General features: G+C 44.6%; 1 protein-coding gene across 2 annotated transcripts; it reads left to right on the top strand.

Annotated features, from left to right (window-relative positions):
- The first annotated feature begins 1,278 nt into the window (after window positions 1-1,278).
- On the top strand, window positions 1,279-17,262 carry GAPDHS (glyceraldehyde-3-phosphate dehydrogenase, spermatogenic). Of its 2 annotated transcripts, XM_079989072.1 has the most exons (12): window positions 1,279-1,418; window positions 6,739-6,844; window positions 9,452-9,640; window positions 11,454-11,550; window positions 12,031-12,137; window positions 13,011-13,101; window positions 13,336-13,454; window positions 13,984-14,065; window positions 14,696-14,847; window positions 15,454-15,616; window positions 16,076-16,173; window positions 16,837-17,262. In XM_079989072.1, the coding sequence occupies exons 2-12, from the start codon at window positions 6,780-6,782 to the stop codon at window positions 16,910-16,912; spliced, it is 1,239 nt and encodes a 412-aa protein (XP_079845198.1). In that variant the 5' UTR covers window positions 1,279-1,418; window positions 6,739-6,779; the 3' UTR covers window positions 16,913-17,262. The 2 variants fall into 2 exon arrangements, with proteins under 2 accessions (XP_079845198.1, XP_079845199.1); XM_079989073.1 differs by lacking the exon at window positions 6,739-6,844.
- The last annotated feature ends 4,701 nt before the right edge of the window (window positions 17,263-21,963 follow it).

Raw genomic sequence — 21,963 nt, 5'->3', positions numbered from 1 at the left:
TTTTGCCAATCCTCTGCATGCCAGTAAGCTTTTCTCAGAGAAAAACCCACCAATTAAGCTAAGCAGAGGAAGGGAGAGTTTACATTAGCACACATGGCTAAGGGTTAAATTGCTACTTTTATTATGCAATATCTCCCAAGTTCCTTTATTATGATCAAAGTGTTGCAAAGCAAGCTTTTGAGTTCATCAGAACTTTTCTTGAGGCTAGCTGTTAAGCGAAGGGTTAATAATGAAAGTGTTGATGAGGAACACCTGCACTTCAGAACGCATCAGTGCAATAATTATCACCACCTGTGCTTCTGCATTGCCTTTCCTTCTGACCTCATTGTCTGCTTCTTTCTTCTTTGGCAATCACTCGTAGCCGAGTAAGATTGTCTTCCATAAACACGGTTTTAACAATGCACACACAGAGCATCTGTGTATACTATAATCCAGGCCAAGACTTTAACACAGGCTATAGGCCACAAAAGCCCATGCCATAATAATTTGCAATCAAGCCACATATAACTGCTGCTAAATCATCTTCCTTGAGGATTTGGCAAGCAAATATTTCAAACAGCTATGATTGTGATGCTCCTGACTTTATAACATTCTCAGAAACTTCTGCCCTGAGGTACGTTTTGAAAGAAGACACAAACACAAGGCTTCCAGATGCCAGCCAGTTCCACCCCACCCTTTCCAAACATCTTTCATTGACCACGCCCTTTGATTTTCTTATCTTCACCCCACAAAAAAGTTTGGAACTGCATAGGAATTGTTTTTAGACGTTTTAATTCCTTTATCACTTGCGTGTTTGCGCTCCTCTGGCTGGAAAGGCGGGGTTATAAATTTAATAATATGCAATATATTCGTTGCTAAGCCTTCAAGGTGCCCACATATTTTTCTTCCACGCGACAGAGCACACCTGCTGCATTCCTACAGGTAAAGGGTAGCTTTTCCTTTTAAAAAAGGAAACACGTCACGTTTAAAAGCGCCTCAAAGATGCGCAAGGCGAGGAGGCCACAGAAAACAAAGAATGCCCAGCGGCCCTGGTTTCCTTCCTACCTCCCTGCTCTCTCTTCCCCTCACCTGGGCAGCAAAAAAACCCCCGAGCCGCGAAAGATGCCCAAGAGGGCAGAACTACGCATGCGGGAAGGAGGGAAGCGCGCGCCGCGGCCGTTGTGCGCGGATGGGGCCGGGTACCAATGGGCTTCGAGCGAGAGGGCGCGCGAGCGCACGCGCCGCCTCTGGCTGACTTGCTAAGTAGAACAAGCGCAGGCGCGTGCGCGCAGGTGCCGCAAGAGCGCGTTCGGGGAGGGGGGAGGAGGAGGCGGGGGCGGGAGCTTAGGCGTTGCCTGGCAGCGGAGGGTATATAAGCTGCAACCCGGCCGTTGCTCTCGCTTGTTCGACGCCATCTGGTCTGTCGCTTGGATAGACTTGTGAGTGGGGCGGGGCGGGGGATGCTGCGGCTGGAGAGGGAGCTTTAGGGTGGGCCTAGAGGGTCTGGGGGGTGGTCTGGGTTGTCTAGGCGACCACGGTGGGGTGGGGTAAGGTGGGGGGGGTGTCGTATAGAGGTTGCTGGGAGGGGGGAAGGGGCGCCCTATAGAGGATGCTAGCTGGGTGGGCGGGGGCTGCAAGCCTGGGCGAATGGGGATTATTGTTTAATTTAAAAATCGATGCTCTTTATACCTATTTGTCTGTTAATGCATTTATATCCTCCGTATTCAGTGCTTTTAAATTGCTCGTTGCCTTCTGATGACTTTTATTCTTTCTTTACTTACGTGTGTGGGTTTTTTGCACTCCTATTTCTTCCTCAAGGTGCACGTGGTTCTTCTTTGGCGCCTCACAAACAACTCTGTGAGGTAGGTTGCTGGGGGGGGGGGAGAGTCCCCCCCCCTAAAGTGAGCAGCTGAACCGCCACTGGGACACCTGCTCTCTTAGGTCCCTAATCTGGCACTCTAACCCCTGAAAACCACACTAGTGGGCTGAGGTATTGAAAAGGTGGCTTAGGGATCTTCCCAGTAAAGAAATAGGTTGTGGCTGGGTAACTAAAATGGAGGCGGAAGGAGAGAAGATGTCTGAGAGGACTGCGCTGTGTTGGGGGTTGACCCCAGAAGACCACCGTGAGCTTGGCTCTGTACAGTTTTGAGAAGGGATGCATTAGGGGGCAAGAGAGGCATGGGGCAAAGTGGATGTGTGTCGTCTTCAGAGAATGGGTGATGTTTTGGGGAGCAGTGGATTGTACGAGTGGTTGTCGCAGGGAGTAGCCTTCAAGAGCTAGAGCATTAGGAGAGCTCAGAAGCATGAGTCAACCACCTAGCAACATGGTCTTCTTTCTACAGTGCTATGAAGCAGATAGCAGGTGGCTTGTGGTGGGGGGGGCAGGCCTGTGGACAGGAACAGTCCCTAAATGGCTTTAGGGAATAGATGGTGGAGGGTGCTGTTGTAGTGGACTGGTTTGGGGACTTGGAGGATAGGAGGTGTGGGGCAAGGGGAAGCTCAGCTAGTGTGCTGTAGCGGTGAGAGTGGCAGGAACCAGGTTCAAACCCGCACTCAGTTCACTGTATTGGGTGACCTTGGGCCAGTCACCACTTCTCAGGCTAAGCCTAGCTCACAGGGTTGTTGTGAGGATGAAATGGGGAAGGAGGACCATGCACACCACCTTGAGCTCCTTGGAAGAAACAGTAGTATATAAACATAATAAACACAAACACACCTACCCCACAAGGTGGTTTCAGGGCTTAAATTTGGACAGAGTGGGAGGAGAAGGGGAGCCATGTGTGCCACTTTGATCTCCTTGGAGGAAAGGTTGGGGTGTAAAGGGGAATAAATTACGGGATTGCAGGTTTGCTTGATGCTACAATGCAGCAGTTTGGAGAGAGAATGTTGCCCTTGATGGGTGCATGGCAAGAGTTCTGTAAGGAAGCTTTAGGGCTTGCTTTGAAAATATTTGCAGTGACACGAATGCTGGATACCAAGGAAGCTTCCCCCATAGTGAGGGGCCGGGGGGGGGGGGAAGCTTCAGCTACTGCTAGAGAAGGCACTAAACAACTGAGAGTAGGAGATGATGATGCAGATTCATCTGGTAGTGCTCTGCCTCTGTACCATGGATCTCTCTAGAAATGCAACTGCGTCAGAAAAACCTGAAGAGTCAAGCCTGGACCATTCCATTTTGAGGACTGTTAGATAAGCAGTTCCTGCCTTTTTACTTTTCTTCATCAATGGAAGAAGAATCTCCATTACTGTGTTTTGTTTTGTTTTTTTTAAAAAAACAGGAATTTAATGAAAGATTCTGTCCCACCTACTCCCTTCTGTAGAAATAAGCCCAGGTTTCTATCTTTTTTTTTAACTGCTCATCCCCTTTGAGGAATAATATCACATCATTTTTATTGTATATATTTTGCATAAATCAAAATATAAGAAGTTGTAAAGATTTGTTCTGTATCAGTTCCAGGTGAGAGAAGGAACTGGCTGGTGTTTATATACGTTGCCTTTACCCTGGCTGGGTAGTTTTCAATACCTAGGGATTTTTGCAGAGGTAGGGAAGCAAAGACCCCTGTTACCTAGCGATCGAGTTGGTTTCTTCCAGATCAACTGCTAATTGTATGGATCCGTCCTGTTCATGTGACTGTCGCATCACATCGGTGAGATTAGGAAGCAGTGATGTCTGCGTGCAGCCAGGCACGCTCCAAAGAGCAGCAGTTGAAAGATGGCCAGGATTCTCCCTCAGGGATTTCAGAAACTGAAAAGCTACTTCCTCACAAATAATGCCATTGTTAGAAGGGAAATTAATCTGACTCTTATTTTTGGTAGAAACTAGGCTGCAGAACCGTGTGCTCATTGCAGGAACGAGACTCTGCAAATATGCTGCACCATTATAAATTCATCCAGTGATCTGTTGGCAGAATATAAAGCATTTTTTTTTAATTCTGCACTTTTTATACGTTGATAGCCTGTTTGAAAAAATTACTTTCTTGGAGCTGTAGCTCAAAATTTAAGTGCACACAATGTCTACTTAAAACTGCAATCATAATGAAATATTGAGACATTGGAAATGAGACCATGAATATGCTGCAAGCCTGCATTATTGACTACAGCAGGAGAATAGATGGACCTTCGGTAGAGGTGATCTACAGATCAAGTATATAGTCTTTCTGTGAAGGAGGTTGTAAGTCTCAGTTGCTAATATGAGCAGACAGCTAACTGTTATCTTGCTTCAGGCTCCCCACAAACAATAAGGAGGGAAACATGCCTTAGACTAAAGGCTAAATAAAACAGACTTCCTGTCTCTGGTCAATGGTGGTCAAATGCAAACTGTTTGTTCCAGGAATGCAGGAGGGAGATAAGAGCCCATTTTCTAACTGAAAATATGGATCCCGGTTGTTAGCAAGGGTACACTGCAATGGGTGCCATAGGTTTATACTGAGAAATGTTTAGCATGATTAGAACTGTGCAGGTAGCTCAAGGTCTGACTAAGACCATTGGCATCTATGAGCTTTGGCACATCTAACTGCATAGGAGTAGGGGTGTGGGCAGACTTTTCTGCTGCACCAATACAGTCTCAAGGTCACAGCATCTGCAGCCAGGACGTGATGGTTGTAAAATGCTCTGGGGCTGTGAGTATGCGCCTGCCGAGGCTGCTCGTGTCTGGGCTGTGGTTGCTGCTTAATGTACTCTTGGATGGGTTTGGGACTCTGCTGTTGGCCACAGAGCGTCACTGCAGCATTTAGATGCCTGCAGAAGGATGGGAATGTACTCCTGTGACGGACTGTTGCTTCTGTCATGATGTACTAGGTACATGTATGGAAGGCCAAAATGGTAATGAAGCAATAGAAGAAAATATATCTGATTAATACTCATTTTGTCAAACTTCTGTGGCTGTCATACAGTTCCAAGCTGTTACATTCATGGAAGCTGCGTAAACTGGAAGATCCAAGAACACCAAATAACGATGGTAAAATTATTGAAGCTTTGGCCAATGTCGTTTTCACAGCAATGCTGCAAAATTGCTATTGCTAAGTTCCCCATTTTACCGTACACTGTTGTGAAAATGTGTTGGCAAATCTGCAGTGGGTTGCAAAATTCCATGGGGCTGTCTGCCAAGGAATTGAAAGGTGTTTCTGTACCGAGCAATTTAGAAATAATATGCTTGAGAGGTTGCAGACCTGAGCTGTTCTGAAACAAAATGGCTTCTGTTCTTCCAGTTGCGGTTGCCAAGATATTTATTGTTTGGCATGCAACATTTTAACAAAATCAGGGAAAATGCAGGATTTCTAAATAAAAGATCAATTGACTAAGATCTTTGCTTCTTTCATTCCTTGGTTTGATTCATTTTAATATCTCCTTGTATGGGAGCACTTGGTTGGCAAAACAGGTACCATTTCCAAAGCATGGCTCCACTAGTATCACTAGTATCACTAGAAATAATTGATGGTGGCTGGAGCAGGGAAGGTTGGAAAACCCCCTCCTTAACGTGTTACTGGCATCATCTGCAGTTTTGAAAAGTCATCCAGTTTCCATCTTTATACAAATGAGAGATAATATATGACTAAGGTGATCCTGCTCAAGGTTGAAGTGGTGAGATACACAAATGTGATACTGGTTTTGTATTGCAAAGCCACTATAACTCAGCGGGAGAAATTAATACTGGAACCTCAGGATGGTAAGAGAATGCATTTATTCATTTCTCTGCCTTTTTGTATTTTATGAGTATTTTACTACTTGCCGTTGGCAGAAGCCTAGGTTAAAATGACCAGGGGAAGCAACTTGTTCTGCTTGTAGCAAACCATATAATCATGGTTATATAAACCTGTAGCTTAGACTCAATACAAATGGGGCCAACAGGACATAAAGCAAACTTGCAGAGTCATCCTGCTGAATGCAAACGAAGGGGCTCAGGAACACAAATGTAGATAGTCATGCTTATGTAACTGTCTTCAAATGTGAAGCTGTGCTCTCTTGATTCATATATAACCTTGGCTATCATCTGCTTTCTGGTCTGGGCAGGAGCACTGTGCAAATAGCTGTCCTTGTTTGTCTAGCATTCTGCTATGCCCTCCAGGGCAAAAGTTTCTCCACTTATTCTTGGGTTCTGCACAGGCTGCTGCAGCAAAAAAGTAGACTGAAAGCTGAGAAGACCTTGATAGGCAACTGATAAAATCACCTCTGTGTCGTACTGCTATTGCCATTTTGGCATACAAGCAGTATATACATAACAATATATATGTTGCATTGTTGAAGTTATAACAAAAAGAGCCATTTCACAATCTTTGGAACTATCAGTGAGCTGCTGTAATAAGGCATTTTTCCATTGTTACTCTTCATCTTCAGGGATGTGTTTGACAATGTTTTCCTAATATCTGCTCAGTAGGGTAGAACTGGACTGTGGTTCTTCTGAAGATGGCTCCAGAAATCTATTGTTTCAATCTGAATTTTGGTAATCCCTCTAAATAACATTTTTTTTTGCTACCAGTGTGGGAACTAGTCTTTCAGAATAACATTTCCAGGAAAGCAAGTTACTTGGAGAACATTTGGAGGTGCACTTCTAAAAATTGCCAGACCTTCTTATCTCCGCACTACCCAAATGCTCTTTGTTCTTATAACCACTTTTGGGCCAGTGGTCCCTGATTCTTATTAAGAACACAGTTTTGAATGGGTGGTGAAAAAACAGAAATGCTGGGGAGCAAAGGAATCTTTGATAATAGGTGCAGCAAGCTTAGCCGCGCAGAAGTTAACCAGCCTCCTGAAATCCTCTTTCAGTATTTCTAGGTAGAGAAACGGTAGATAGGTCAGCCAGCAGAATGAATCGCAGTTGCTCACCGCCACCGGATTGTGGCGGCACATCAGTTAGTGTCAAAGTTTTCAGGTAAGCAAATTTCTTGAGGGAATTCTGATGAACGTTTAAATACCGGCAGCCTTCTCCGTGAGTTGGTAAAGCCAATGTAACTAGAGGTAAGATATATAGTGGTAAAAATAACAGTAAAGCCTGCAGGTTCACAATATATGGTTTGAAAGCCACGCTGTTCTAGGTCTGTTAAACTTCATTTGTAAATGAGGTTCAACAGTGGGTAAGGCAAACTCCAGAACCTCATTGAAACCCATTTAAGAGAACTTTTCTCCAAGTGAGATTCTCCCAAGCAGATGTAAGTTATTTAGGAACTTCCTTTAGCTTGTAGTGTGTGCTTACTGAAATTTGGTTAAGCAAGCATGTTCTATCTGGATATGAAAATAATTTTTATTAAACCTTTTCACTGTTCTCCATATTGAAGGCTTGTTTACATGTTCAGAAGCACCCAAAGTTGTTGTTTGGGTTAGTGATCCTAGTGATCTTTAGTGTGGCCAGGAATACTGGAATGTTTTGGAATTGCCATTTATCCTTGCTTGCCTCAGTGTATTGTGTGATGGAGTCTTCAACTCTTGGATGAGACTACAGAAAACAACTATCCTCTCATGTATCCTGGCTTTTGCTATGGCATGGATTCATCTACTTTACATAGAAGCATAGCAAAGTGAATCTCACTCCGGAGAAAACTGTGTGTTCTGGTTAACCTTGACTTGGAGGCTCCCTTCAGTCTTAAAATATTTGGCCTCCCTCCAGGTTTTCAGTCTACAAGGCTATTTTGCCTTGTGACGGTATGTATTGTTACTTACTGGGGTTCCCCACTTGGCTGTCCTGTGTAATGTGGTCTTACAGGAGCTGCGTCATGACACAATTAGTGAAGCTGTTTGCCATTTCCAAGCCTTTGGGGCATGTGGCCTGTCAGAAGTAGCTTAGCAGGCAGCAATTTTAAGATCTTATTCCGGGATGCTTGGTTTAATCCAAGAACAAAACAAAGCTACTGGCAAATTAAGGAGTGGACAGTCTCTCAGAGATATGTACAGTCATACATTGGATCTTGAACGCCTTGCGACTCAAACATTTTGGCTCCCAAATGCCGCAAACCGAAAGTGAGTGTTCCTGTTTGCAAACGTTTTTTGGAAGCCAAACGTCTGAGGCAACTTCCGCGGCTTCCGATTGAGTGCAGGAAGCTCCTGCAGCCAATCAGAAGCCGCACCTTGGTTGTCGAACATTTTCGTAAATCAAACGGACTTCCAGAATGGATTCTGTTCGACAACCAAGGTATGACTATATACTAAATCGGAAGTTTACATTAATTTCGTTGTTTTGCCCTGGAATGAGCAAACAAGCTTCCTAATTACACAGTAAATCCCATTTTGAAACTCAAGTTGCCTGGCCCAATGCAAACCATGTAATATGCATTGCTCACCAGAAATAATTCCTGTAATGTGTGTTGTAGCTGTGCATTTTATCCAGAGTTAGACCCATTGAAAGACAACACATTAGTTCTTACAGTCAAGTGAAGGGATTGGATCTGCAAAGTTAGGGTCTGAATAAATATAATGGAAGTGATAGGAGCTCATTTTTCCTGCGTGGTAAGCCAAGCTTTCTCCTATCTTTGTAATAAAGGAATACTAGTAGTGTGAATGTTGATTAGCCATGAGTCTTCCCCCTGTGCTTTGGGTGGCTATCTTTTTGAAGCATCACATGTAGGGCTTAAAAAATATCAATATGAGCAACTGCTAAGCTGACTGTAGAATTAATGAAAGTGAAGGGGGTTCATGATGTCACAGGAGCCATCAAAGCATTGCTGTATACAGTCAGCCTCTGGTCCAAAGTTGAAGCTCAAATTCCTGAACTCAACCCTGGAGCAGAAATTACCATAGAACAAAATGCTTGTGACATACTCCGTTTGCCCCACTGCCTTTCCCCTTGGGAAACTCAGTCTTTAGTGGTGAAATGAAACAATTGGCAATTGAGGTTTCTGCAGATTGCCATTTGTTCCACTGTATTGCTGAAGAGCGAATTTTCTGGGGGAAACTGGTGGGGCAAGGCAAAACCACTCAGACCCATGTCTGGAAAGTGTGGGACAAGTGGAAGACCACTCAGACCCCCCGGCACAGGACGAGTAGAAATGTGCACAAGCCTAGAGTTTGTATGTAGACCAGTACGGTATCAGGAAATTCTCTTTGAGTAAGTAGCGGGTCTCTTCCTTCTTTTGTTGCAAATGGATTTGAGTCACATGTCACAGTGTAGATCATTGTAAACCAAGGTTGCTGGGAAGGAGAGAGATACATAGGACAATATGAAGTCCATCCTTGTTAGAAAAGTCCTGAAGTTAAATCTTCGTGGCTTGTATAAATGATCTAACCGTTGAATAAAGAATGTTGGGAGGCGGGGGAGCAGGAATAATGAATATCCTTGGGTTAACCCACGTGGGAGTGTGATGGCCCCTTAAAGAATCTTGGAAATGGTAGTCTAGGGAGGGGGCTGATTATTACTGGCATCCCCTACTGTAGACTTCTAGTTCTGGGGAGTGAGAATGACTTAAACCCATTAAAATCTGTTTAGCCAATATGATCTTTAGTTGCCTCTGTCCAAGCCAGCATGCTTACTCCTTTCTGATGCTTCCAGGCTCGAGATAAGTGAAGGGTCTCCTCCAAAAATCTCTCCAGAGCCGGCACGTACCCCCGAGGCAGAACCACCTACCCCCGAGGCAGAACCGCCTACCCCAGAGCCAGAACCAGAAGCTCCACCACCTCCTCCTCCTCCACCTCCACCACCTCCGAAACGCATGGCTGAATTTCATGTTGGGATCAATGGGTAAGGATTTTTCAAAAGAAGTATTTGCTTGCTGGTTTGTTTGTTGTAACACAGTATAATACAGTGGGCAGCTAGCTCAGTGAAGAAACTGGCAGGAGTTCCTTACCAGGGATAGTTAGGAAAGGGATTGAAGATAAAACTGTGATGAGGCTGCACTTGGAACACTGTACTGTGTACGGTGTACCTCAAAAAGGATATTGTAGAGATGGAAAAGTGCCACCAAAATAATATAGGCTGGAACAACTCCCCTGTGAGGAAAGGTTACAAAATCTGGAGTGGTTTTTCAGTGTAGAGAAAAGGCAAGTAAGCAGAGGGACATGATGGAAATTATAAAATTATTCCTGGTGTGGGGAAAGTGGATAGAGAGAAGGTTTTTTTTTTTTTTTTTTTAAACCCTGCCTCATAATAACCAAACCCAGAAACATTTAATGAGCCTGAATGTTTGATGATTCAGGACAGACCAAAGGAAGTCCTTCACACAGTACAATAGGTGTCAATGCATAGTTATAAATTATGAACCTTGCTGCCACAAAAATGTAATAATGGCCACCAATTTCAATGGGGTTTAGACTTAATTCATGGGATAGAAAGCTATCAGTGGCTATTAGTCACAGTGGTGCAGTGCATTACCTCCAATATTAAAGGTGATAGGTCTCTGAATACCATTTTCAGGGAGTTAGAAGGATTGGATCATAATTATGATTTCCAAACTTTGTGTTTTTAAGGAATCTTTTTTCTACACTAGTTTTCTGCTTGAGGAGCTTCGTATATGTCCACCACAGAACCCTTGCATGTTGCAGAGGATTTTTGGGCCTGCTCTTGGACAAGTGTGATCAAACATCAGACTTGTTGGACCCACTACAATGATGAGGTTCACTGTGCAGAACCATGTGCAAAATGGTGGCTTTAAAGCAGAGCCAACTCCCTGTCGTGCCCCATGAGCAAAACTCTAGGATGGACTAGCACATAAAACTACTAGTCTGTATTTGAGTTACTACAGATTAGGGTTTCTTAACAGCTTAATTTGTGTGGGTGTTCATTGTTGTAGTGAAACAATGGGGGCATCTGGAATTCTCACCACTCCATTGTAAATCTTCCAGTAATCTGCCAGTAGATCCAGATCTACCTTCTGACGACCCCTGTTCCAGGCAACATGCTTGACTCACGTTTCACAGGTCTTTTGAGCCTCACAGTCACTCAATGTATAGAGCATGCATGCATGCTACAACAAACCCAATGTTCTCCTCTTCCGAATCTTGCAGAGAAATAGAGCTTTTGATGAGCAACATTTTGCAGCAAACTTCTGATCATCTTTACTGATCATTGTCATTGGAGAGCTTTCTGATAAGGTTCCAAGCAACCCTCTGGAACACAGTTTCTAGATTGGTTAACCAAAAGGTGGCTTCTTGTTGAAGAAAGCAAAATGCAGAGCAGGAATATCTTGTCTCCGAATGCTCATTTCAGCGATAGCCAACATGGTGCCCTCTTGATGTTGTGGAGTACAACTCTCTTCAGCCGATTATTGCCAGTAATCGGGGATGATGGGAGTTGCAAAACACAATATCTGGAAGGAACCAGGTTGGCTACTCCTAAACCAATGGGCTTCTAGCAAGGTTTTGAGCTTAATTGCTCATGCTCTGCGTCCTGATGTCAACTATGGGTCTCCGTGGAAAAAGGCTTTTTAATGTTGTGGAAGCTTTAATTGCTGCCTATAAGAAGGCCTATTTTAGTAACATATTCTGCTTGCTTTAGTTATGTAGAAAGGGCTGAGGGCATTTGCAACTCTAATGGATTGGCTTTTGTCTTTTTGCAGATTCGGGCGTATCGGGCGCTTGGTCCTCCGAGCCTGTGTGGAGAAGGGGGTCAAAGTTGTGGCTATCAATGATCCTTTCATTGACGTCAAATACATGGTAATGGCTTAATGGTGTCCGACTGAACTCCAAATGTACAGTGGCCCTTAGTCTGTTTCCTTGGTAGACTGAAAAGGAAGGTTTTAGGGAGTGGTGGTGGTAGTGAATGGTCAAGATTATGCTGGTTGGTCCTTGGCATCCTGGCACCATCTCAAGTGAAATGTACACAGACACATTTATACCCCATTTGCATGTTAGTTTACAGAAGTAAATCTCAGTGCACATAGAGGTGAAGTGTGTGAAACTGCAATCAGAAAATTGGAAATGTACAGATTTCTGCACTTTATGTAAGGCCCTGTTCAAGCATGATATTAACATATGGATACCATACGGGGTATTGGGTTGGGGTGATCTGTACCATCCTCATGCTTTCTGCAGAAGCTTTTATTTCTAGCCAAGAAAGCAAAAATAAGTAAATAAATCCAGTGCCCTCTGTCTGGCACAATATGGTTGCGGTTGACGCTTCTTTTCCTCCTTTAGGTCTACATGTTCAAGTATGATTCTACACATGGGCGCTTCAAGGGAGAAGTGAAGGCTGAGGATGGCAAGCTGGTAGTGAATGGCTCAAAAATCTCTGTATTCCAGAGGTAAGTGGGAATAAAAGTCAGGGTCTTGACTAGAGGCGTACCCACTCTTGGCAATAATCTGCAGCAGGCTTCTGAGATTTTTCTCCGAGGTTTGTGTAACTGATGACTGGCCCAAAGACTGCACCAAACATGTGACAGATGCATTTTAAAGGATTGTGCGTGCACCAGTGCACCATCCATATTCTCGCAGAAGACTACATCTCTTTCTCACTGGCACGTTGATAAAATGCATATCATCCTACAGCAGGCTGTGATAGAGTTGAATGCAGAGAGCCAGTGTGCTGTAACAGATGGACTGGAGAAAACCAGATTCAAATCAACCTTGTGGCCACATGATACTGAACTAGTCACTATTTTTGAAACCTAACCCACCTCACGGGGTTGTTAGAAAAACTTGGGGGTGGAAAACCACATACAATGCCCTGACCTCTTTGGAGAAGGCCAGGATAAAATGTTACGGATATCCTGTTTTGGTTCCCCCCCCCCTTGGGTCCTCCTACGTACATAGATGTGAACCTGTCTGGGACTGACTTTGCCATTAGCCGGTTGATTGTACCAGGGATTGTAAAAAGCAACACTCTACCATTTAGTCCTCACTGGAATATTTTAATATTCGTTACACTTTACAGTTATATATAGACTCTAAAACCATTTCGTCAGTGCAGAGAGTATCAGTTTATTCATACCTCAATTTTACTAAGCTCTTGATGAATAGTTTTAAAGATGGTTAATCAGCAGCCCAGTTCCGCAGGTACATGACTGCTAACCTGCCTGTGTCCTCTGGCAGCTAATACTTTTGTGAGAGATTCCTTCGCACCTCCACATACTAAAACAGCTACTAACAAAAAGGCCTTGCAATCTTGTATTTTGCAGCATGAAACCAAATGAAATCCCATGGGGCGAGGCAGGAGCTTTGTATGTAGTAGAATCCACTGGAGTCTTCCTCTCCGTTGAGAAAGCTTCGGTAAGTACCTGTGTAGCTTGCTTGGAAAAGGGTAGCAATTCTTGGGCCTTTCCGTGACTCTACGCTGGACTCCCTCCATGGATGCTTGGTTTCTAAATGCACAGGGGCAGATCTCTGTGCTGGAACACGCTCCCCTTTGTGTGCTGTGTTTCCATCCTACTTACAATGCTTTCTGCATGGCCTGAGTTTGATCTTCAGTGACTGACCAAAAAAAACCCCTGCCGCTTTCCACAGGCTCATCTCCATGGTGGAGCCAAGCGAGTAGTGGTGAGTGCGCCGTCTCCTGATGCGCCAATGTTTGTTATGGGAGTCAACCATGAGAAGTACGATCCCTCCAGCATGAAGATTGTGAGGTAAGGCTCCTCTCCACCCCAGCGTTTCGTCTTCTGAGAAGTAGTTTGCTGCATGGCCACCCTAGGGATGGGTTTCTGTGGATGCTTTCCAGCGAAAGAACAATAATTTAGGAAGGGGGCTCAGGTCCTCCCTGGGGGTAGAGGAGTTTGGGTTGGCAGGGTGGTGACAAGAAGGCCTTGCTTTCTCTCTTTTTCTGCAGAATAGCTGAGCTTGTGTTGCAAAGCAAGGTGCTAATGGGGGAGGTGTAGTAATTCATAGCATATCCCTTGATGGTTGCGGGAGCTTCTAGCCTACCTGGAAAGCTGATGATTTACACAAACTTGTTCAAGATGCCCAGATTAAGAGAAAAGCCTAGAAAATGGGACACTACAATCAAAGCTTTGGGGCATGAACTTTACCTAGCTTTGGAGACAACCCACTGGTTTTTGCTTGCAATGCAGGCTCCTGGGTGTGTTACAGACAAAAAGGTTGTGCTTTTTCCCTTGGCCGGTTGTCAGGTCAGCTTAATGTATCCCTCTTGCTTTTCAGCAATGCTTCCTGCACCACCAACTGCCTGGCACCTTTGGCCAAGGTCATTAACGACAACTTTGGCATTTTGGAGGGCCTTATGGTAAGACCAACACAGGATTGCCTTTGAGAATGGAGCTTGCATTCAAGAGCAGGACTTCTGACAAAACCTTTTATCACCCTGGTGTCTTCCTATAGATAGTGTGCTCTAGAAGAAACTGAACTTCCTACGCAGTTCACAACTCCTATAGCTTTCAGTTACAGACTATAAAAAAGCATTTATCTAAATTGGTGGCTGTTTGAGGATTCAAAACAATATTCTAACAGTGCCATCCAGTCCTTAGAGGCCAGGCTTCCAGATAAAATGATTGGGAAGTTGAATCCTGTCTGCAGCTGTTGTGTGATCATGTATTGATTCTTTGTGGCTTATAGAAGTGTTGGCACTCTTGTGAATCACTTTTGCTTTCACAAACTGCCTGCTGAGAGGCAAAAAGGGCATTTTTACTACAAGCATGCAGCTTAGTTTTTAGGTCTCTGAATCCTGTCACCAGTCAAGATTAGAGTTGCTCTCCCATAACGTTAACAAATGTGCATCCTGTGTGAGTCAATCCCATGTTTTTATAGGTAAAGCAAAAGTTTAGGTTTCCAAGAAAACCTCAGATATTGCTTGTTAGACCAGAATCTACTCTAAAATGTCTTGCATGTCTCCTTAAGTGGCTTCTTCTGTTTGCAGACCACAGTTCATGCTTATACTGCCACTCAGAAGACTGTGGATGGTCCCTCATCCAAGGCTTGGCGTGATGGCAGGGGTGCCCACCAAAATATCATTCCAGCTTCTACTGGTGCTGCAAAAGCTGTGGGCAAGGTCATTCCAGAGCTTAATGGGTATGGAATATATCTTATTCTCAGAGGCCTCTGTAGAAACTAGTTCCTGTGTCTTTGTAGTTATTGTAGCTGTTCGTTGACTACAAAACAGGTTAAGCAGTATTGGCAAGGTATGTTAATTGTGCTCATGCAGAAGAGAGAAACATGGCATTGACCAGCGTTACTATCTTAGGGTAGTTGCTTGAGGTCTCTCAACATTTCGACTTACAATGATAATAATAAAAATTTTTAATTATTATTTATACCCTGCCTATCTGGCTGGGTTTCCCCAGCCACTTTGGGCAGCTCCCAACAGAATATTAAAAACATGATAAAAGATCAAACATTAAAAACTTCCCTAAACAGAGCTGCTTTCAGATGTCTTCCAGAAGTCAGATAGTTGCTTATTTCCTTAAGATCTGATGGGAAGGCGTTCCACAGGGCGGGCGCCTTCCGAGAAGGCCCTCTGCCATGTTTCGCAAAAGAAGTGCATAGAGTCCAGGTGGTGCTAAGAATTTAATGTGCAGACACACTCTCCTAAAGTGTATATAATTTTGGCTCCTATTTATAGTAATCCTCCAGAATAATCCCCGCCCCCCGTTAATAACTAACCTCCTCTTTTAACAGGAAGCTCACTGGCATGGCGTTCCGTGTGCCAGTATGTGATGTCTCAGTTGTTGACCTGACCTGCCGCCTTTCCAAGCCAGCCTCCTATGCTCAGATCAAAGAAGCTGTCAAGAAGGCAGCTAAAGGGCCAATGGCAGGAATCCTGGGGTATACAGAAGATGAGGTGAGTATGGATAGTTTTCTCAGTTGAACAAGCTCTGTAGGGAGAGAAATCCCAAGGCACACCATTAAGCCACTTAGAGGCAATACAGTTCATCAGAACTAATAATTCCTGCTTTGATTTATGCTGCTGGGGGATGCGGTTACATTCTAAGTTTGTTTTTAGCAAAAAGCTGTTTTATTCTATACCAGGTGTGGCATTTAAAGCTGTAGTATATTTTTGACTGTGGAATACAACATCCAAACTTTTAATCACTTAGCCAAATGTCGCTGCCATTCATTCACTAGTAAAGTATAAGTAAAGCATAACTTGAGGGACTTGGCAAACAGTCTTTACCTGCTGGAGCATCTTACCAGCATCTCACAATGCTGGAATCCCAGGGTACCACGTTGACATCTGTGATGAACCAGTCTTTTTTGTTTTTCTTTTGCATATAATTTAATTCTCACACTTCTTTTGCAGGTTGTTTCTACTGATTTCATTGGTGATAATCGTTCCTCTATCTTTGATGCTGGAGCAGGGATTGCCCTCAATGATAACTTTGTGAAGCTCATCTCCTGGTAAGAATGAGCAGGCGTTTTTCCACACTGGAGCATAGTTGTTGCATTGCCTGATAATACCTTCTCAGAAGGAGAATTTGCTACCCTGACTTGGCCTTGCTCAGGTAGCAATGCTGCTTCCTTCGAAAGCTAGCAAGGAACACCCGATTTTGACCAAGCAGGGATGACTTGAAGCAATTGGAACATTTTGGTTTTGTCCTCTGCTGTGAACAACTTACCAACTAGGCTCAATATTTGTATAACCAGAGTTCTATTGTGTCTACATGAGAGAGGGAGTTGTATATGTTGTAGGCATTAGGGCTGGTTTTCAACATCAGAATATACTGATATGCCACAATGTCTGAAATAAGAATAGAGCTATGTAGAGGCTGACGTTTTGCCCACAATGTGATTTTTGCAAAGCAAACCCACCCACCCACATATCATGATTCATGATATATTACCAGATCAAAAACTATGAAACTAGTACCACAATATGGGCTTCAAACCGGTTTGGGACACTATATTGCCCAGCCCTAGTAGGTGCTTCTATAATTGAAAACTGGGGTACTGATTATCTTCTCCTGGCTCACTGTCAGAGGCACCTGGGAACTGTGGATTTGTGTGATTGAGTCATTTGGGCTATGAGCATTACTTAGATGCAGTTTTCTTTCCGTTCTGTAGGTATGATAACGAATATGGCTACAGCTGCCGTGTAGTAGATCTCCTGAAGCACATGTACAGCAAGGAGCACGAATGAGCACTGCCCACACTCTGCATTCCAGGCTATCCAACAGAGTGGCCTCTCACCCCTTTAGTCAATAGGTTTGATCTCCTGGCCAGTTCTTCGCTTCGACCACAGAACCCTGAACACTGCACCTTTTGTCACTGTGTAAAGCTTTGTGTGTATGTGTGTACATGTGAGTGTGAATCCTGCTTTCCACAGCAGCTTGTATGAGCTTTAAAAACGTAGTGAAGACAAATGCACCGAATTTCCCCCTGGAGAAAGAGTCTAGCTTTTGGGGTTACACATTGGTTTGTGTGGCTGTAGTGTCCTTGAGATCTTGTAAGCATTGAAATAAAACCACTGAAGTTATGTGAACCTGGAAATGTTTTCATGGGCTTTTATTTTAGCTCCCTGTGGGTCTGCTAAAATGCGCATTTTGGCCACACCTGTGTATCAACTGGACACCTTTTGAGCATTCCTAAATGTCTCTATCGAAGGAGCATTCTGATTAAAATGCTCATTTTTTGTGAAGATCAGAATCCTGGTTGCCATTAATCTATGTGCAAGACTTGTGTAAGATCTGTCTCCTCAGCTATAGTTTGCTGAGAAACCTAGGGAAGACAGGAAGCTGCCCTTTATATCGAGCTTTTATATTAGTCCCTCAAGCTCAAACATGGGCAGACTTAAAGCTTGTGGGATCTACTTGATCTCTATTCAAATCCTGAGGTCCACCAATCAGAGCCAAGTGCAAAATAGTGGCTGGATGGTTGGAGGACAGCCCAAGTGCAAATGATGGTGGCAGTGGAACCAGTGACTGCTGGAAAGAGCTGTGAGATTATATATGCACACACACTCATCTGAATTGCTACCAATTGGGAGGGGAAAAAATGTTCCATTACTGTGGTTGAACAGGAGCTGATCTGCAAATCATCCAGCAATCTTTTAAGCAGAGCCAGGTCTACCTGCTGCCTGCCTCTGTTGTAGCCTGGTGCATTCTGTTTAGTGGCAGTGGCTCTCTGGTGATGCTACAAACTGATCGTGGGACCTTTCTGCATGCAAGCACAAGCTTTTTAACTTTTTTCACTACCACCATGAGAATGTAAAAGGTACTGCTGTTCAGAGTATCTGTCTGGTAGAAAGTCCAGCTCACAAGGAGGCTGTCAAACTCCTAACTTGGGCTGTTGTATAAACCTCTGTAGCCATAACTTACGATCTTTTCCTAGCATAAGAATCACAAGCCTTTCAGAATGCTATAACACTTTTGATAGTTCATACCATTTTGCAATACACCCATCAATCCTTATAACCCCACAATGTAGATATTGCAGGAGAGCAGCTAGACCAAAAGAGTGCACCCAGGCTAGCCCTAGAGAGCTAGAATTTGAACCTAGCTCATAGCTGCACCAGATTTCAAAGTATGCCAAGTTTATTTGGAAGGCTGCATGGCTTATGGAGGTAATCACTCCCTGGCTCTACATAAGGGGGATTCCATTATTCCATATTGTAAAAACTGCTGCCATTGTTTCTGCAGGGGGGCGGGGAGAAGTCTTTGGTGTGGGGCCTACCGATAGCATTCAGTTGTCTTCCCCCAACATCTAAAGAGCCAAGATGGATTCCCAATATAACATGGCAGCAGCAAAAAAAGGGAAGAGTGACTAGGGACAGTTGCCATTTCAGAAAAGCTCACTCGGGGACAATTTCAGCATGTCCTGGGTGCATAGATTGCCTGCAACAGATGTCATGAGATTTGGGTGCTTCTGACCAGGCAACAGATGCATGAACGTCCACAGGATGCAGAGCTGTGGAACAGGAATAGCCAGCAATATGATCCTCCTGATGTTGGACTCTAGCCCAACAACATCCAGAGGGCACTCTGGCTAGCCACAAAGCAGGGAAACAGGCAAGTGCAGAGCTTATAATCTTCCAAAGGCAGCTGGCTGGTCACTGTTGTATTCAGGGCTGCGTTTCACTCTAGCAAAAAGTGCTTCCTCTTCCGCAAGGGAGGACCCTGACCCTCTGCTAATCCATATTGCCCATTGTAGCCTTCTGAAAAGTTCCTCAAGAGGACTGGGATTTTGTGTTAGTGGGAACAACCCTTGGATTCCACCCAGTGTTGAGAGCAAGCAGGTAGGGAGCTTCTCTCCTCCAAGTTCCTTACATCGCCCATGAGACTCTCCCCAAGCCCCACCCCTCACTGGTTCTACTTTGCATTTCCCAAGTATTTTTGCCTTGCTGAGATGAGTTCTTGAGCTGTGATGAAGCTTCTTGCCTGCCTGGATGGAGAGTTAGGGATGTGTATGTGAGCTAGTGAGGGGTGCAGCCTGGCTTTTGCAGAACTGTAATGTAGCCTGTGGTACAAAGGGGAAAGTCTTGTATGTGACCCATGGAAGGTTTCCCACAAAGGAATGCTGAAAAAGATACCTGACACCTGGACTAGAGGAACACTTTCAAATATGTTGAGCAGCTGCCTTCAGGTATTTTCTGCATGGCAGGCAAAGACTCATGCTGCACTTATTGTGTATATGAATGGACATACATCTAGTTCTAGTTTTGTAACCTTTTAAAGGTTGCTAACTAGCTATGCAAGCATTGGCGTCCTAAACAACCTTGTCTGGTTTCAGATGAAATTGTCCTGCCTGCTGCAAGTCAGTTTTCTGAACAGAGCTATCCAGTGTCTGCGGAGAGCTTGCCTCCAAATGCAAAGTCATGTCAATGACAGAGGCTCTCAGTTTTAGGCTTGGCAAGCAGCTCATTCCCAAGTCAAATGCCTCAACGCAGCCCACTGTTACAGCTCTGTCTTTGTGAGCTGGCAGTTCTGGCAAATATTTCCTGCCTCCAGCATGGGATGGAATTCTCTGAAAACTGTAGCCTTATTAACACATTGTGCAGCTTGCACAGTCCAATGCGAAAGTGAGAGCAGACAGTTTTCTCTATTGTACATCTTGTGTGAACTCGCTTGCATTTGAGTTTCAGCATCCAAACCAAAATTGGTGGTAAGGGTAAGAAGGATAAGATCACGTCTGGGCTTTTGGGGGGGGTTGATGCTCTTGTGCTCCTGGAAGATTTTGCATGGATGGCCCTCCATATGTTGTTGGACTACAGCACCCATAATCCCTGACCAAAGGTCATGCTGGCTGGGGCTGATGGCAGCTGAAGTCCAACATCAGCAGCAAGGCCACAAGTTCCCTATCCCTGCAGTAAAAATAAGACCAGAATGGAATAAAGTGATAGCAGGGAGAAGACGCGGGTGGCGCTGTGGGTTAAACCACAGAGCCTAGGACTTGCCAATCAGAAGGTTGGCGGTTCGAATCCCCGTGACGGGGTGTGCTCCTGTTCTGCAGTCCCTGCTCCTGCCAACCTAACAGTTCGAAAGCATGAAGTGCAAGTAGATAAATAGATACCGCTCTGGCGGGAAGGTAAACGGCATTTCCGTGCGCTGCTCTGGTTCGCCAGAAGCGGCTTAGTCATACTGGTTACATGACCCGGAAGTTGTACGCCGGCTCCCTCGGCCAATAAAGCGAGATGAGCGCCGCAACTCCAGAGTCGGCCACGACTGGACCTAATGGTCAGGGGTCCCTTTACTTTTACCTTTTAGGGAGAAGCACTTAGAGCTTAGGGCCTGAGGGCCATGGCCTCCCCTTGATGTATGTCAGGCATGTCTAATCTGGCCCCTGTGGCAGTTTATCTCCACTTCATCAAATCTGGCCCTCTTTGAAAAAAGTTTGGGCACCCCCTGTCATCAGCATTTCTTATTCTCAGGTGATGCTTCCTCCCAAAGCTGACGGGAGATATTGCCCTCCAGATATTTTGCACTACAACAGGAATAGGTATCTGCCTTCCAGCCTGAGGGCGTCATACTCTTCTCAGCAACCTTCTGAGGGACACAATCTAACGGTGAGTGGGGCCAGAGGCAGCAATGGGCAAAGCAGCAGCTGTAGATTTTACTTTGTACTGTGGGCTTGTTTCTACATGAACACACACTACCCTCCGCCCAGGGGAGCAAGAGGCATTGCCAGAATTCAAGGACACCTTCCAGCTAGGCAAAAACACTTGGGGCAGAGCGTAAAGCAAGTCCCGTGAGGGCAAAGTCCCTGGGCTGGAGGTTCCCTACAGGTTGTGGGAGGCTGATAACAGATAACACTAAGGCAGATGGACCAGTAGTCTGATTTAAATGTAAGGTCACTGCCTATGTCCCTATCCAGATGGGAGACAAAATCTGTCCTATTCTCGTTGGCTTTTAAAAGTATTTGGCTGTTTGTATGATATCTGACCCCCACTCCTACCCAGCTTGGGAAGCATACCTGTTGTATGATTTCTAGTTGCTGCCTTGTTTTCACTATTTTGTCTGATGCTTGTTTGCTTTTATTATCTTCATTTTTGTGATTTTGTTGGGCACCTTTCAGCTTACACAAAGGATAACTAGCTGTGAACCAAGTAGGAGACTTCCGTTTCTCCTTGATATTCTTCAAGTAGGGAGTCAAAGATTTGCCACAACCGAAGGAATATACTTTTATATCCCGGTCCAGTGGCTTCTAGTTTTCACTGTGGTCAGAGGGGCAAACCTATATGCTGCGTTGATCAACCAAGGGCAGAAGATGGTGCTTGTATCATCTTGTTCTGATCTTATCCTGCTTGAGCGCTTCTCATTAGGCTTCACGATTCATTTGAACTTGTGTGGAATGCTCACAGATCTGATGTTCCCTTTTGAGTTGTTTGCTCTTGCTCAGTCAATTGTGGCTGAAAACTGCTGTGACAGATCAAAGGCAGGATTCTATGGCTACCTTGTTGTGATTGAGGGAATTGCTGGAGGATGGAGCCAGAGACCTGTCCAGAATGCCTGCAAAGCCAGGTCTCCCCAACTGCACAATCCCCGCTCTTGCATGCATTTCATGCAAATGTGTTTGGATTAAGCCATAGGCAACAACGTCCTTGCAAGGAACATGCTTCCCTCTTTTCTTTTCTAGAGAAACCCACAGACCTGTTGCAACTCCTCCTCCTCTTTGCCATAATGCAAGATCTCTTAATGTGCAGGTGAATGCCTGTGTTTTCATGTGATCCATTCTTGAATTTGCAGAACAAATGCA

The sequence above is a fragment of the Podarcis cretensis genome (genome assembly GCF_951804945.1).
Source record: "Podarcis cretensis genome assembly, chromosome: 8".
NCBI classification, from domain to species: Eukaryota; Metazoa; Chordata; class Lepidosauria; order Squamata; family Lacertidae; genus Podarcis; species Podarcis cretensis.
Note: the sequence above shows the minus strand (reverse complement) of the source record. Positions and strands in the feature narration are given on the sequence as shown.